Here is an 18,693-nt window from a genome sequence, read left to right as displayed (position 1 = left end):
GAATTGCTTGCTTCAAAAACAATGTTTCAGGAACTTTGTATTGCATGTCTCAAACTTTTGCGTCGAGTAGTTAATTTGTTGACAAAAGTTTCATTCGTTTTATGTTTCTGCGTACCCGATCTCTCAGACATCAAAAATATTCCCAAGGGCACTTGTGAACAATTTTGCAACAGCTGTCTTTAGTAAGACATAAAAAAGCATACTTCAAAAGAAAGATAGCTAGGGCTAGGACTAATGGTGCACTGTTTTTATTCAGGTGTTTCACTTGCTACAGAAGGCCTGTTTGATGATTTTGAACACAACAGGAAATGTCTCCAACACACTTTAGAGAAGCTCATTTCATTGAATGATGTGATTCAGAATTTTCTCTGCGATGATGAATATGACACACACACATGCTGAGCTGCGAGGAATATAAAGACAAAATTAAACACGCTATCAGATGGCTACAAAAGAAATTGATTATAAACTTTCAACCTTAATGTTGCAGATGAATACTGTCGCCTACAGTGTCCACGCACCCTGCTATATTCCACTCTGTCAAGTTACCACTCATTAAACTTTAGCTATTTTGTGGAGATTTTAAAATGTGGTCCCACTTTTGGGAAGAATTTGAATCTACTATTGATAAATACTCATTCCTTTCTACAGTAAACAAACATGTTTTCCTATGAGGGTATCTGCTAGGTGAACTGGAGTTGTTAGTAGATAGAATACTTATAACAGCAAACATGTACAAGGAAATTTAAAAAAAAATTATCAAATCAGTACAGAGATAGCAACTGCATTACACAGGTAAACCTTGATTATTTGGATGTGCTAAGGCCCTCAGTCAGTGACCCCTCAAATGCTGAACAATACATTCCTTGAATGTAACCATAATATTCATCAAATACGGTGTGCTCCAGGAGAAGACGTAGCAGTACATGGTATCAAGTTCTCACTCCAAAAATTCTGCATGCATTCAGAAATTGGTTATTCATGCTAGGAGAACTAAAGGATCATACAGGGAGGTATTGAAATTAGTGAATTTTTTTGGAAGTAGCAGTTCATGGTGCTCTTACTGCACAAAAAATTTGTGCAGGATATCTGCTCTCCTCTAACTTCACAGCCACTGCAGAGAAACTTCATGCAAATTCAGAGCAAGCTAAAACCTTGCAAAAATCTGAAAGAGTGGTACAACCATATTGTGTTTTTAATGAAGCCTCCACTTTTTAGGACAAAGACTGCAACATAATGATGTATCAATAAATTAAAGCAAGATAATCATGATTTTGTGTGTCCAAACTGACACTGTAATGCTAAAAACTACAATAAGAAGGGCAAGGTTTGGTGTTCTATGTGCAATAAACACCATCACAAAGCTATTAGTACTGACACTGTTACCTCTGTGTCATCTTATCAGCAAGATGTCAGTAGTTATGTAGGGAAAATTAACAAGTTCAGCAGATTTTAAATACCTCCATACAGCTCGAGTTTGCAGCAGTGGACCCAGAGGATTAAGCTGACTTACTTGCTGCATTCCAGATGGTGGTAGCCACACAAGCTTCATTTCCAAGTTCGTCACTGATGTGCTGAGTTTAGTAACTACTGATCATCACAATCTGTCGGCACCTTTGAAATGTCGTCCCCAACTTCTACACACCATAAAGTTGCAGAATTCACAAACATCATGGAACTTGTTACACAATCTCTGTGACTGCATTTGAAATCGCATACTCATTTGCTGTATACCCAACTGTCCCTTCCAGTGTAAGAAACCTAGTGCACACCGGAGACTCCAGTGAGGGGATCCACAGAATGACATAGAAGATCTTGCCACCGAGATCCTTATCGGAGAAGATTACTATTGCAAAACCATTGAAGATTCCCCTCAGATTCGACCACCACCATCCACTGTACTGTGATCTTCCATTCCTGGTTGGATACTAAGTGGGAGCTAATAAAGCACTATGGCAAACCTTGTGATAGCAAACATCAGTTTACGGACAGCAATGGAAACAGATAATATTCTATAGTCTTTCTGGAAATAGAAACAATGGGCATCACATAATACAACTCCAAATCCAAATTAACAGGCCTTATTGCAAGATTTGTCACAATCCTACTGCATTGAAAACAAAAGAAGGGCGGTGACCTTCTCCAGAAAACCCAATGTTATTGTATCTAATAATCTTTACCAAGCAGAGAAGAGACTTAATGCACTGGAGGAAAAAATGTATGAAGGACAGCAACCTGAAACACATTTACTAGGCCCAAAAGGTAGACCATAGCAAAAAGAGAGAAGGGGAATCATTCCTTCTGGATGGACATTGCAGGACATTTTGTGTGCCACATCATGCAGTAAAAAAAGAAGAAATGTTAAGTGTCATCAAATGGAGGTTTGTATTTGACAGTTTGTTGCATGAGGAGATTCCATCAATATATAGTAGCCGTAACCACTGATACTGCACAAGTATTTCAGCAATTAGGTCTTCACAGTAAAGACAATGATTCCACAAGGTTTTATGGTACAAAGTAATCATAGGTCAACAAGGAAACTATATTACAACTGCCAAAAGGATTATAAATCTCTTCACTTGCCTACCTTTCGGACTTACCTGCAGCCCGTTTCTTCTCACAGCCATGCTTAAAGAACTTGCTACACTGCACACAGCAAATTTTTCTCAACCCACTTCACTTGTCGAAGATAACATGATTCTGTAGTAGCTGGTGCTAATTTGCAAGGAAATTTGGTCTAGGGGAATGGAGTGGGATGAGATTTCACCTCTTTATATTGGTACATGCGGTTATCAACTTCCCCATCATGTTCACACACAAAAAATCCCCCAATGGGTTAGAGTTCCTGAAGACAATAAATCAGAAATCCATGAATTTTCTGACATACACAAGGCAACCCTTTATGCACGGTGCACCACTTCCAACATGACATTAGTTCATTTAGTTTGCAGTAAAAACACATTAGCTCCCATCAAGAAGATAATTCTTCCACGGGTGGAACTTCTAGCAGCACTTCTTAGATCAAGACCACTTCATTATTTCTGTAAGGCCAGGGCTATGATATATGTTGTGCAACATTGCGAACTGAGTCAACTGTAGCCTTAAGATGGATATGACATAATGCTAACTGTCAGAAGAGTTTTGGGCCTACCATGTTACAGAAATTCAAGGACTAACCAACCCATCACACTGGAGAGACAATCCCGATGTGGAAAACCCAGCTGATTTATTATCCAGAAGCACCACAGCAAAATCTTCATTGTCCTACTAAATGGTTCCATGGGCCTGCTTGGTTAACAAAGAACCGAACACAGTGGCAACAATTTATACAGATAAAAGATCATTGCTTGCCTGTAGAGAAGAAATAAAGAGACCAACACTTCATGGTAAAAACAACACTCCCTGTTTTAACAGTTACATACTACAGTAACTATAAGGTGTTTCAAATCATAGGATGGATACTTCGCTTCAAACAGCAATTAATGAAAGAAAATAAGATGTCCAGAGAATTGATAACATTAGACTGGCATGAAGCACATATTTATTGGATTCAATTTGTTTAACAGCAACAATTTGTTCTCAAATTGTGTGCTCTGTACAACAATATGTCTCTACCACAAAATTCTAAATTAGCTCATTTCAACCCTTCTTGGTTACAATCTTATTCATCTCACTGGACGTATGCAGTTGCAGAATTATCCACAGAGCAATGACATCCAGTTCTTCTCTATGGGCAGCATCATTTAACACATTTTCTGATCCAGCAGACTAACATTCGTCTACGCCACTTTGGAGTAAACAGTGTTATCTGAACTGAGAACAGAATTCTGGATTCTAAGACCTCGGCAGTCAATGAAACATGTCTTGCACTACTATTGAAAGCTCACTTTGTTCAACAAACCAAGGCTCCATTGCCAACTGAACAAGTCTCACCAGCGAACTCATTTGAAGTCACATGCACTGACCTCACTGGCTCATCACATGTCAGAAAAGGACATGTAATGAAGAAGATATATACAGCTCTATTCATGTGCACAACAACATGAGTCCTATACCGGGAACTTTGCTCAAATATGTCAACTGACAGATTTTTTCTAGTCCTACAAAGCTACATGGGAAGACAAGTGCCCAGCATAATTTACACAGACAATGCTATTAGTTTCCATTTGACGCACATAGATCTGAAAGAGGACTGACAGGCTCTCACGGCAAGCAAGACACACAAGTACTATGCACAGCAAAGCCATCACATGGCTTGTGTTAATTTAATCATGATAATCTTACATGACAATAAATGTAACTTCAGTATAATTCATTCAGTATTAAGGTTAGGGGGTTACTGTTCAAATAAACTATGCTAACCTTACATGACAATAAATGTAACTTCTGCATCATACATTCAATATTAAGGTTAGGGTGTTACTGTTTAAATAAACCATAAGTAGTCTGTTTCTAGTGGCCTTTTAAATGCATTAAATATGAGGGTAATGCTCCAGAAGCCAGAATCGTTGGAGAAAAAAGCATTTTTGATCTTATGGTTCTGAAATGGTTATTAGGGTTGAAGGACCCTTCCAACGGACATGAGGTGGGCATTGATGCTACACATCTTTGATTACAAAGCTGTACATAAACCAGACAAAAAGCACAGAACCACAAACAAGTTGGGCAGGAAGGTATCAGTATTACATACACGCACTGGGTCATGGTCTTGCTAAATGGAAAGCAGTGCAAGTGGACACCAACTGCAAGCCATACAAATAGGCAGTCACAGTTGAGCATGTGTGATGGCTTGTTATGTAAGACAATTAGGTTGTGACCAAATACAGTGGTATCATCTAGGCTCAAGGATTGGGTGTTGAGGGAAACACACGACAACATGCTGTCTGTGCTTGGAGGTTAGAGGGCAATGACATGGAAGGGAAGGAAGGTAGGAAGACATAGACCAACACGTTATGAACTGTGTACAGTGTGCATAGGGAATGGAAATGGATCATAAGCAAACACTATTATAGAGGTTACCAGAGGCAACTACGGTATCTGAGATGATAGGAATGAATATCCTAGGTCCAATTAATTGGACTCTGAGGGATTTTGTCTTAACAATTATTGACCATTTTTCATGGTGTGTTGAAATGATCGCCATTTCAGATTAGCAGACAACTACTGTGGTACAGGCCATGACCAACAACAGGTTGCTCAAGTTAGTGTGCCTAAAACAGTAATCTTTGACAAAGGGAAAAATTTCATTTTGGACTTGATTAAACAACTGTCATTTGCTATGGGTTTAGAAAGTAAGAACTAGTCAACTGCACCCACAAACTAATGGCAGAACACAGCATGTGCATCATACTACTGGTAGAATGTTGAGTTACTATGTAAACTCTCACCATATTTGTTTTGGGAAAAAACTTTTCTTGCTGCAACTATTTATTTGTCTTTTACTTTAAGGGATCATCAGAGGAATACTACTTTGCATTTGTGGTTGGCATCTGCGTTTCCTCTCATCTGGTCACAGATTGGAGATCACACAACAACTTAAACACATTTTCATGTTACAAACTTTTTTCCTTCACAATTTTCATATTTTTGGCCCTGTTAGTCTTTTGTCACTAGTTGTAGATAGTTTACAAAAACTGTGCTTTAAAGTTGGACCACCACCCAACTCTGCAAGGAAGAGGCCATACATCTTGGGTTCACTTCACAACACACGTAAAGCAGAGTATTTTGTTTTTCGGAGAGTTTTTTGTTTCTCTCTCCATGTTAGGATCCCAAGCAAATAGGAGATTAAGTACAGTTTCTGAGTTGTTGTTAATGCAGGTAAACTTGTTTTAAGTTCAAATAACATCTAGCATTAAATTGAACCTGGTAAAGTCAACAAATCTCTATATCAGACACAAAGGTTTGCAATTACTCAATTTACCTGCTGCAAGTTCTTCACATAATTGTTAAAATTTGTTTTGTGTAGGTACTACAGTACCAGTATTGCAGCTCACACCAGGGGGAAGAAAAGTTCTGTTACCATGACAACAGCTCAGATACTCTCAAATCAACTGACTGCAGCAACATATTGCCACACAAAGAAGTATAAAAAGTCTAAAATACATAAAACATAGAACAAATGCCATTTATGCTGTTAATAGATATTAATGCAAGATATTAATTCTCCATTTGTCCAACCTTATACAGGTTACCTATGCTTTCTCTAACTACGTAAATGTTAATGTGTAGTTACGTCCTCCAACAATGCCATGTCAGTTACCTTCCCAATATTTTCAATCTATTTAATGATTTACCTTTAAAGATTTTAATGTCTATTTTACACTGAATGCTGACCTTCTTTCCATTTTTGTGTCAAAGAATAAATTTAATGCTATTTCTAGTGGATATTAAAAAAATAAAGTGTAATTCTGAATGTTGACCTTAACACTCTTATTGACCAAGTCTACATTTACATATACCTTTATACAGTATGTGTCACTTGTGTCCTTATATAATCTCAGTTGAAGTATTTCATGTATCTTACAGATCAGCTACATAATCCTAAATTTTTGACAATTACAAATTATTTAGGAATAAAGGAGGCAACTTACTGAAAAGCAGAAGCACTGCCTCATCGATAGGTACACAAACAAAATGAACAAAGCTCGGCTATCTTTCAGAATACTCACAGATGTATTTTTACAATATTTACTTGGAAGACTATAATGTATTTGTCAGCTCAAGAACACTTCCAGTTGATCAATTGAGGTGGAATTTTTAGCAAAATAGACAAGGCAAAAACTAATGCTCAGAGAATGGCATAATGAGGATGAGAGACATTTTTGATGCCAAATTGTGCCACATGTTTTCTGTATGGACTTAGTCCCAAAAACTGGTATCAATGACTATACTGGAAAGTGATAAAGTGTTCTAACTCAACAACACTGTAACTTTATTACATGTAAAACATGACAAACAAAGTATATACAACAGACAATACACAAGTGGCTACATATTTCTGCAACATACTCCAATCAGTTAAAGTTTCTTGAATGCAGTTTACTGTGTTATATTTTAACATAGCTCCCAGAATTTTATTTCATTTGAAGGTTAGCAACATATATTAGGACTACGATCTTTCTTTCTACTGACTAAGTATTATTTTGTTGAAAGTGGAGCTTAAAGTAAAACCACATTACAAAGTAAATTAATAAAAATGCAAAATATGTACATACCACTTACTATGCGAATCCGATATTGGATGTGCACCACAAATAAGAGCACCAATCAACAAACCAGTTGAACCTTTAGAACGAAGCAAGCGTACAAGGCTTTCAATATTGACGAACATATCATCATCGGTTTTCATAATGTAACGAACAGACGGGCAGTTTGTAACAGTCCATTTGAGTAACATGACACTTTTTAAAGTCAAGTTGTTGTATGTGTCCAAAAAGCCTTCTTGGATTATATCACTGTGTTTAATGCTCTCTTCCTCAACTTGTTCCTGGAATTAAATAATTATGTATCAGACTTCCTAACGACAACAGCTTGTTTTACAATAAATAATTTTTTTACTGTAGCTTATACATCATTACTTTTCCAATAATTTGCACAGAGGAATGGCACAACATTGGTTGGACAGACAAAGATGAAGACGACAACAGGCTGTAACTGTTGAAGGAATCATCCCAGACTTCACCTGAAATAATTTAGGGTAATTGCAGAAAATCTAAATCACAATGACTGGGACAGGTATTGGAACTTCATACTTCCTACAAATCCAAGTCCAACATCTCAACTACTGTGCCACACCACTTGGTCATCATTTGGTGCAATGAATAATTGGTACATGTGGCATCTGCTGAAGGCAGTGAAATCAACTGGTTTAGGGGACACTTCACCACAACGGTCAATTTACACTGGATATCATGCCACAGAACATCAAAACATTCCTTTATGCATTTCAAATGGCAGCATTCACAGACTTACAATGGAATGGAACAGAATGAGATGTCAATGTCAATTATTCTCAGGAAGAGAGTTTTGGCGCATCATCTGGTAACATCAGAATTTAACTATTCTCACTTATAGTGTAGTAGGGGATATTGTACTTTTGTGCCTTCTTAATCTTTATTTTTATTGTCTTCTCTGTTTTTGTGACATTAAGTGAACATTCCACAAGGTCTTACTCATTTTCCCACTGAGTGTTCTTCCACAAAAGAGGCCAAATATTAAAGTTAAAAACAATGTAGATTTTACAATACCTGGTTAAAGAAAACGGTTACACTGTGCATATAGAAGAACACAGATGAAAATGTCAATTAAGAAACCTTCATTTAACACATTTATTTTGTAAGAGAAACACACCCTGTTTTTACATTATTTAGCATCTAAAAGGCAGACAAAACACAACAGGTAAAGTAAAAAGGTGCTATGAATTGCCTTCTAAATACCATTTGACATGTTTTTATGTCTATACATTATTGGATCAAAAGTGTTCAGACAACTATTAGTGGACATTAATATGGGGTGTATCTACCCTTTGCCTTTATGATGGCTTGAACTCCACTGGGGACACTTTCAGGGGGATACCATCACTCATCATCTCCAAATTGTTTATTTGTTAATCATCATCAAACTGCTCCTGTACTGTATACAGTACACAATGCTGTAAAATTTATTCTTGTCCTGAATTTAGCATTTTCTTACATGCAATAAGTGGATCACATCCCAAACACAAAAACATCTCCACCATGAGCATCATCTCCTCCGTGCTTCAGTGTTGGCATTACACATGATGACCGGTAACATTCTCCAGGCATCTGACAAACCCAAACCCTTTCATCAGATTACCACATGTGTGAACAGTAACTAAGAATCACTCATTTACAATCCACTGTAGAGTGACATCACTTTTTACACCACATTAAGTGCTTCTTAACATTGACTACAGAAATGTGCAGCTTATGAGGAGCTGCTCAACCACCATAAACTCTTTTTGACTCCTTACATACATTCATTGTACTAGTGTGCTCCCTGCCGCCGTTGGATAAGCAGCTGCAGCAGCAAGTCGTATAACCCTAGCTTACTTATTTGTTAGATAGTTTAATTAATTTCTTTGCGTGTTTTTGGGTACTTGCATTGTTTAATTCATATATTTCGGGCGTATTATAGTATTTGAGGGTTGTAGCATCGCGCCTTAGTACCTGAATAGCGCAAATTCGCGTAGTCGTCTGTCTTCTGTTTTTGTTGTGAACGGCCAGTGTCGGTTGGCCAGTCAGTTTGCTCCCTGCCGCCGTTGGATAAGCAGCTGCAGCAGCAAGTCGTATAACCCTAGCTTACTTATTTGTTAGATAGTTTAATTAATTTCTTTGCGTGTTTTTGGGTACTTGCATTGTTTAATTCATATATTTCGGGCGTATTATAGTATTTGAGGGTTGTAGCATCGCGCCTTAGTACCTGAATAGCGCAAATTCGCGTAGTCGTCTGTCTTCTGTTTTTGTTGTGAACGGCCAGTGTCGGTTGGCCAGTCAGTGTGCTCCCTGCCGCCGTTGGATAAGCAGCTGCAGCAGCAAGTCGTATAACCCTAGCTTACTTATTTGTTAGATAGTTTAATTAATTTCTTTGCGTGTTTTTGGGTAGTTGCATTGTTTAATTCATATATTTCGGGCGTATTATAGTATTTGACAGTTGTAGCATCGCGCTTTAGTGTTTACTTCGTAGATTCTTATTTAAATTGCGTGAGAGTTTCATATAGGAGGTGCAATTTCGAGTTTTAGTTACTGTAATCGTAAATTCAGCAGATTGTAGCGCAGTCGTTAGGCATTTGTACAGGTTAGTTGATACATTCTTTGTGTGTTCCGCTTGCGTTATCTAGGCACGGACTCGTGTTTCAAGTAACTGTTGTTAAACATCGATTAGAATGGACAGGGACTGCGATTGCTGTGTTCGGATGAGGGCTGACTTGGCATCCCTTCGCTCACAGCTGCAATCGGCGCTGACTTCGGTCACGCAGCTTGAGGCTGTTGCCAATGGGCACCACTGTGGGGAGCCGGACTCGGGTATCACGGGGATGTCAACCTCATCCCGTCTGTCCCCAGATCGGTCTGCCGCTGTGGTTGCCCCGGTTGCTGCCCGCAGTGGGGCTGAGCCCTCGCCTGTGGTTGATTGGGAGGTCATTCCAAGGCGTGGCAGGCAGCGAAAGGCGTCCCCAGAGGCTGATCAGAAAGCCTCCCCGGTGCGTCTGACAAACCGGTTTCAGGCACTGTCTCTGGCTGAGCCAGATGCAGCTGCCTGCCCTGTTTCAGAGGATCATTCTCAGCCTTCAAGGTCCGGGCAATCGCAGAGGTTGGGCTTACTGGTAGTTGGGAGCTCCAATGTTAGGCGCGTAATGGGGCCCCTTAGGGATATGGCGGCTAAGGAGGGGAAGAAATCCAGTGTGCACTCTGTGTGCATTCCGGGAGGAGTCATTCCTGATGTGGAAAGGGTCCTTCCGGATGCCATGAAGAGCACAGGGTGCAGCCAGCTGCAGGTGGTGGCACATGTCAGCACTAATGACGTGTGTCGCTTTGGATCTGAGGAAATTCTCTCTGGATTCCAGCGGCTATCTGATTTGGTGAAGGCTGCCGGTCTTGCTTACGAGATGAAGGCAGAGCTCACCATCTGCAGCATCGCTGACAGAACCGACTGCGGACCTTTGGTGCAGAGCCGGGTGGAGGGTCTGAATCAGAGGCTCAGACGGTTTTGCGACCGTATTGGCTGCAGATTCCTTGACTTGCGCCATAGGGTGGTGGGGTTTCGGGTTCCGCTGAATAGGTCAGGAGTTCACTACACTCAGCTGGCGGCTACACGGGTAGCGGAGGCTGTGTGGCGTGGACTGGGCGGTTTTTTAGGTTAGAAGGCCTCAGGAAAGTGCGGGATGGGCTGCAATGTCAAAGGGTGCTTGGCAATTACAGGACGTGCTTGGATCAAGGAACAGTCGGAATTATAGTTGTAAACTGTTGTAGTTGCGCTGGAAAAATCCCCGAGCTTCAAGCGCTAATAGAAAGCACAGAAGCTGATATCGTTATAGGTACAGAAAGCTGGCTAAAGCCTGAAATAAGTTCTGCAGAAATTTTTACGAAGTCTCAGACGGTGTTCAGGAAAGATAGATTAGGCAGAATTGGTGGTGGAGTGTTGGTGGCTGTCAGTAGTGGTTTATCTTGTAGTGAAGTCGAAGTAGATACTCTGTGCGAATTGGTGTGGGTGGAGGTTATACTTAACAGCCGAATTAAGTTAATAATTGGCTCCTTCTACCGACCCCCAGACTCCGATGATACAGTTGCGGAACAGTTCAGAGAAAGTTTGAGTCTCGTAACAAATAAATACCCCACTCATACGGTTATAGTTGGTGGGGACTTCAACCTACCCTCGGTATGTTGGCAAAAATACTTGTTCAATACCTTCGCTGTGCAGTGCCGATGGTACTGTTATCGACGACTGCGCCGCTAAAGCGGAGTTATTGAACGCAGTTTTCCGAAATTCCTTCACCAGGGAAGACGCATGGAATATTCCAGAATTTGAAACACGAACATCTGCTAGCATGAGTTTCTTAGAAGTAGATACCTTAGGGGTTGCGAAGCAACTCAAATCGCTTGATACGGGCAAGTCTTCAGGTCCAGATTGTATACCGATTAGGTTCCTTTCAGATTATGCTGATACTATAGCTCCCTACTTAGCACTCATATACAACCGCTCGCTCACCGATAGATCTGTACCTACAGATTGGAAAATTGCGCAGGTCGCACCAGTGTTCAAGAAGGGTAGTAGGAGTAATCCATTTAACTACAGACCTATATCATTGACGTTGGTTTGCAGTAGGGTTTTGGAGCATATACTGTATTCAAACATTATGAATCACCTCGAAGGGAACGATCTATTGACACGTAATCAGCATGGCTTCAGAAAACGTCGCTCTTGTGCAACGCAGCTAGCTCTTTATTCGCACGAAGTAATGGCCGCTATCGACAGGGGATCTCAAGTTGATTCCGTATTTCTAGATTTCCGGAAAGCTTTTGACACCGTTCCTCACAAGCGACTTCTAATCAAGCTGCGGAGCTATGGGGTATCGTCTCAGTTGTGCGACTGGATTCGTGATTTCCTGTCAGGAAGGTCGCAGTTCGTAGTAATAGACAGCAAATCATCGAGTAAAACTGAAGTGATATCAGGTGTTCCCCAGGGAAGCGTCCTGGGACCTCTACTGTTCCTGATCTATATAAATGACCTGGGTGACAATCTGAGCAGTTCTCTTAGGTTGTTCGCAGATGATGCTGTAATTTACCATCTAGTAAGGTCATCCGAAGACCAGTATCAGCTGCAAAGCGATTTAGAAAAGATTGCTGTATGGTGTGTCAGGTGGCAGTTGACGCTAAATAACGAAAAGTGTGAGATGATCCACATGAGTTCCAAAAGAAATCCATTGGAATTCGATTACTCGATAAATAGTACAATTCTCAAGGCTGTCAATTCAACTAAGTACCTAGGTGTTAAAATTACGAACAACTTCAGTTGGAAGGACCACATAGATAATATTGTCGGGAAGGCGAGCCAAAGGTTGCGTTTCATTGGCAGGACACTTAGAAGATGCAACAAGTCCACTAAAGAGACAGCTTACACTACACTCGTTCGTCCTCTGTTAGAATATTGCTGCGCGGTGTGGGATCCTTACCAGGTGGGATTGACGGAGGACATCGAGAGGGTGCAAAGAAGGGCAGCTCGTTTTGTATTATCGCGTTATAGGGGAGAGAGTGTGGCAGATATGATACACGAGTTGGGATGGAAGTCATTACAGCATAGACGTTTTTCGTCGCGGCGAGACCTTTTTACGAAATTTCAGTCACCAACTTTCTCTTCCGAATGCGAAAATATTTTGTTGAGCCCAACCTACATAGGTAGGAATGATCATCAAAATAAAATAAGAGAAATCAGAGCTCGAACAGAAAGGTTTAGGTGTTCGTTTTTCCCGCTCGCTGTTCGGGAGTGGAATAGTAGAGAGATAGTATGATTGTGGTTCGATGAACCCTCTGCCAAGCACTTAAATGTGAATTGCAGAGTAGTCATGTAGATGTAGATGTAGAGCTGGCCTGCTGGTAGCACTTTGGAACTAACAAATGAGTCCTTCCAATTATCCCAGGCAATATTTTACAACCATCCTCTGCAATGCTCAAACATATCTGATCATCAGAACATGAGGTCAGTCTCGTCTCAATTTTGCCATGGTTATTCTTTCATGTTTCCTGTTCACAATCACATCAAGAGTTGACTTGGGCACCTTTAGAAGGGATAAATGGTCCTGATGGACTCGTTACCCACGTGACAGCCAATGACTAGTCCATGTTTGAAGTCAATGAGTTCTCCTAACCTACCCATTCTGCTGTTACTCCTTTACTGACAACACAATACTCTCTGCCTGATTTTATACTGGTGAGTCTGCCTCTCGTGACATCTGGTGATAGATTCTGTATTACATAAGGGAGTCCAGATACTTTTGATCAGATAGAGTATTTGGTGAGTAAATAAATGATGTCTTGGAATATTTGGACAAAATGTTTCATATTCTTTCACATCTCTGCCATACAATCCTTGTGAAGAATATCCATAATGAATTTTGCTTCTGTCATTAACAAACTCTACAATCATTGCTAGTTCCTTTTGTAATGTCTGATATAATTAATTCATCCTACTATCTCTGTCTTTTTTAAGACAGGCAGTTTCTTATTACCTCACTCCCATCTTTCAAGCACTGAGCTAAGTGATGTGACATTATGCTGACATCCCACCTATTGCGAATATACTGCCATTTGACAATGATATTCTATTCTTTTAAATGACATTTTGTTGATATCAAGTGTAAATTCACATTAAGACTGTTTCCTGCTTCTCTGTTCTCAGCAACTCTGTTTAGTGGAACAGGGTGACACAGAAGGAGGAGAAAATTTGAAATTACAAAAAATGGAGGAATATTACATAACTTTATTTGAGGTCCAAAATATGTTGTATAGTACTGCAAATTGCATTAGGTAAAATGTTTTAAAAATCACGTCATTCTAATGCTGTCAATCTTGCCACATGTATTCATTAAGTTACTCTGTAGATTTTGTATAGCATAGCACAACAAGACACACAGGATGCTGGCAATTTTTTCTTTCATCCACATCTTGAGCTAAGCTAACCTGCGTTCTTGTCTAGTCTGATTAACTATGTGACAGACTTAAAGATCGGAGACTGGTGAGGACAAGCAAAGTTAACATCCCTTGAAATTATGCAGTCTACAAACACTTTACTGCTGCAATCAACTGCACGGAAGTGAGCAAGATGGCCCTAACCTGTTAAAAATCAGGTGGGTGCTGAATGTCATGATTTGAAAATATATGGAACCTTGGAGCCAGAAATGTGTCTCATAGAGTGAGATAATGTTCAGACATCAACCTTGCTCATTCTAGAGGGAAACAAAGCCTATCACTGCACAACATGATGCTCCATACCATATTGTAACTCTGGTACTGTGTCAAGAGGAATGGTGAAGTATAGCAGGGTTTCCTTTAAGTCACTAATGGAAGTTCTGCTTATTTAGTTAATCAGATAAGTGAAAATGGACTTCACTTGGACACCCAATGATTTTGAACAAATGTGCATCCTCAGTCAGTAGAATTAAGTCTGAAAACTGTATGAATGAAACAAACTGACAATGTTCTTTCAGGCTCCAATTTCTGAGCTGCAATCACATGGGAAGTTTTTTGTACCAAACAGTGAAGCCCAGTTTCAATGGCAGCTTGCACAGCTTTAATATTATCAGTAGTACATACAAACCTCCCAGGGAACACCACCTTGTTGGAGGCACCTTCAGTGCCAGGTGGAAGGGCTTGGTGCTCCGACGAAGTCGAGCTGTACCAGCAGTAGCACAGCTACTGGCAGGGTCACCCAAGCTAGAGTTGTCTTGACAGATGAAGAGTGTCCAACAACATAAAGCACGGAGGACTCTAGAGGCATGTTGAAGCCAGTCTCCCTAAGGGAGCACACCTGACACAAACCCTGGTCCCCCATGTTGGGGTGTTTATCACGGGGCAAACAACCCCATATTGAAAAAAAAAAAAAAAAAAAAAAAACATATTGTTATGAAACTCGAAGACTGGGAAAGCCAGACTGATGATACTGATGAATGACCCACACAAGAAAAAGGAAACAGTAAACAGAAAAGGATAGTTTGCTACTTGGAATGTAAGAACTTTGAACAAACCAGCAACTCTACATGGACTCAAACAAGATATGGAGAAATACTACATAGGTGTAACAGCAAACCAAGAGGTCAGATGGAAAGGAAATGGTATCATAAAAAGTGATAGTTCTACAATTCTGTACAGTGAAGGGGACAGTGGTATAGTAGGCGGCACAAGCTTTCTTGTAGATAGTAAGTGTAAAGAAGTAGGCATAAATTTTAACCCTGTAAATGAAAGGATGTAAACTTTGAGAATGAAGGCTCTCTTATTTAACATCACTCAAGCATGTGTGTACACATCTACAAAAGATGATGAATATGAAGTGAACAATGGGTTTTATGGTTGACTGGAACAGGAATTAGAAGGTATACCAAGGCAAATTATGAAGATAGCAATAGGTGACTTGAATGAAAAAGTTGGAAAAGAAACCTTTAGAGAAACATTAGGAAATGAAAGTCTGCATGAGATGTCAAATAAAAAGCGACAAAGACTTATAGACTTTGCCATGGGCAGTGCTATGGTAATGAAGAGTAAGGTGAGCCATTTGGTGCTCGCCAGATGGCACTACTTTTAATCAAACTGTCCATACAGTAATTGACGGGAGACATGCATCTGACATCCTTGAGTATGAGAGTTGGAAGGGGACTGCCAGACACTTGGGTAATTATATGGTAAGACTGAAATAGAGACAATGCATAGTTGTGTTTAGATACAGAGGGAAGAGAAAAGCTCCACAAAGATACAATGTTTCCAAATTAAAAGAGAAGGGAGTATCCAAAAAGTATTAAACAGAGCTGCAGAAGAAGTTTGAAGCTAAACAAAATTGGGCTGTGGAAAGTATCAAAGGGTGGTGGAATATGATGAAAGATGTTCTACAAGAAACTGCAGTAGTAGTTTCAGGTACAGAAGAAAGGGTGGAAAAGGCAGGTTGGTTTGATGAAGATTGTAAAAAGGTGGAGGCAGATAGAAAGAAAGTAAGAAAGAAAATGATAAACGGTGCAACAAGAGCTAATACTGAAGAATTCATGAACGAAAGGAGAGTGATAGATAGAATTTGTAGAAGAAAGAAACGAGAATTAGAGATGGAATGGATTATGGAGCTAGAAGAATAATATAACGACCACAAAGTAAGGGAAGTCTACAAGAGACTTCAAGAATTGAAGAAAGGCTTTCAACCACACACTGTATTCTGTAGGGGATAAGAAGGAAATTTTACATGAGGAGAACAACATATTTTAGACCAGTGGGCTGAATATTTCAGTGAGCTGCTGAATATCACTAGAGAGAGAGAAGCATTGGAAGAAAATGAAACAGAGCACGACCAACCATGTCGAAACGTTAGTCTGGATGAAATACCTGTACCCGTACCAACAACAGAGGAAGTTAGACAGGCAGTAAAGAGCCTACAGAATAATAAGGCTCCAGATACTGCTAACACTACAGCAAAGATAATCAAGGGTGGAGGTGAACATCCGACAAGATATGTTCATCAACTAATTATTGAAATATGAGAAAAGGAAGTGATGCCAGACCAGCAGAATTCGGCCATTATTTGCCTGATTCTTTCGGAGAAGGAAAAAGTTAACTGTGCAAATTACCACATATTGCTTTAGTCAATGTTGTATACAAAGTATTAGTCTAATTCATTGCTACGAGACTTGCTCCATTGACAGAAGTAGTACCTGGAGAGTACCAGTATGGGGGTTTTGACGGGGCAGATCAACAACTGACCAAATCTTCGCTAAAAGACAAATAATGGAAAAGATTTGTAATTACAATGTGGATGTACATCTGCTCTTTGTAGACTTCAAAAAGGCCTATGACAGTGTCAAAAGGATAAATCTGTGTCAGACCTTAATGGAGATGGGATTCCCTTATAAAATAATTAGATTGGTGCGAATGACTCTCACAGCACAAAATGCTACGTAAAAAGGGAAGGAAAACTCTTAGGGAATTTGATGTCAGCCAAGGGTTATGACAGGGTGATGTATTATCCACACTACTCTTCAACATTGTGTTGGAGAGAGTGATACAAAGGGTGGAGATTGAGAAGCCATGTGGCACACTGTTTAACCATATGAACCAAAATCTAGCATATGCTGATCAGGTGTGTATGCTGTTTAGAAGACTGAAAGAATATAGAGAAGGATTTCGCAGAGTAGAAAAGTAGGCCAAACAGTTTAACTCCATGTAAATAACACCAAAATACACCTCTTTGCTTCCAGGATATATACTGTTGTTAAAGACAAATACATTAGGCTGAGTGGAGACAATTATGAGAGATGTGGGAAATTCCAACATCTGGGACTTCTGGTTACAGAGGATAACAGTATAAGAGAAGAAATAAAAGCAAGGATTGCTGTGGGAAATAGATCTTACTAGGTCCTGATTAAGATCTTTCTGTCATGTGGCATGAGCAGAAAATCGAAGGTTACTGTCTATCAAAAAGTTGCAGGGCAGGTATGGCTCAAACATGGCCAATGATGGTAGTAGAGGATGATTACTTGAGAAGATGAGAGAGGAAAATATTAAGAAAGATTTTTGGAGCTGTGAGTGAGGTGGGGAATAGGAGGATCTTGAGAAATAAGGAATTGGTGGAACTGTATAGTAATGCTGACTTAGTTACAGAAACCAAGTGTAACAGATGGTGATGGCTGGGCCCTGTAGAGTGAATGATTTAGACTAGATCTGTCACAAAGGTCTACAGAGGAAACCAAGGTGGTAGAAGGTGTAAGGGGAGACCCCAGAAATGATGGAAGGAGAATGTGGAAATGATCTGAAAAAGATGGGAGTCAGAAGATGGAGGATACAAGCGGAAGATCAAGGTTGAGCTTTGATCGTCAGAGAGACCAAGACCCTACACAAGGGCTGTAGTGCCAAGGAGTAAGTAAGTAATCACAGGACATACAAACTGTGCAACACCATTACACTACTACTTCATAACTGAACCAGCCTCTCAAAAATTACAGACAGACATAGAGATTGTGTGTAACTATGGAACTTGACCATGGGGCCAAGATTTGATAATGGTGCCAAAAATTTCATCTTGCTGCTCTCAAATTGTTACCACGCATGTTCTGCACTTTTCCAGTGCTCCATGGTAACTAAATGTCTGGTACTGCTACAATTGTCGAAGCCTCTCTTCCCCAATTTTGATACCCATACAAGGCTCTCAACATACATTTAAAAATTTTCCCATTTTCTGTGCCACCCTGCACAACCCCTTATTCCCTTCCCTGTCCTTTTTGCAGATCACATTTAATGAGATCTTCATTTCAATGGCTGAAATGTCAACCTAGTTTCTGCCATCTGTTCATCAGTCACTATTTTATCTCCATGGAGAGCGACAATGTTTTATTACTGCATACTATTCCTGTACCAAAAATCTACAACCCCCACCCCTTACACCCCCATTTTCCCTTCACTACTTTCTTCTTCATCACTCTCCCCCCTTCCA

General features: G+C 40.0%; 1 protein-coding gene across 2 annotated transcripts in view; it reads right to left on the bottom strand.

The window, feature by feature from the left end:
• LOC126297804 (beta-1,3-galactosyltransferase 1-like) overlaps positions 1-18,693 on the bottom strand; it is a 92,660-nt gene that overhangs the window by 24,937 nt on the left and 49,030 nt on the right. For both annotated transcript variants that reach the window (XM_049989009.1, XM_049989008.1), the window contains exon 4: positions 7,215-7,486. In XM_049989009.1, coding sequence (XP_049844966.1) covers positions 7,215-7,486 — 272 coding nt within the window. The remainder of the gene's footprint in view (positions 1-7,214; positions 7,487-18,693) is intronic.

This window comes from Schistocerca gregaria, chromosome X (genome assembly GCF_023897955.1).
Source record: "Schistocerca gregaria isolate iqSchGreg1 chromosome X, iqSchGreg1.2, whole genome shotgun sequence".
Lineage (NCBI taxonomy): Eukaryota > Metazoa > Arthropoda > Insecta > Orthoptera > Acrididae > Schistocerca > Schistocerca gregaria.
The sequence above is the reverse complement of the archived record's forward strand: the minus strand, read 5'-3'. Positions and strand labels throughout refer to the sequence as shown.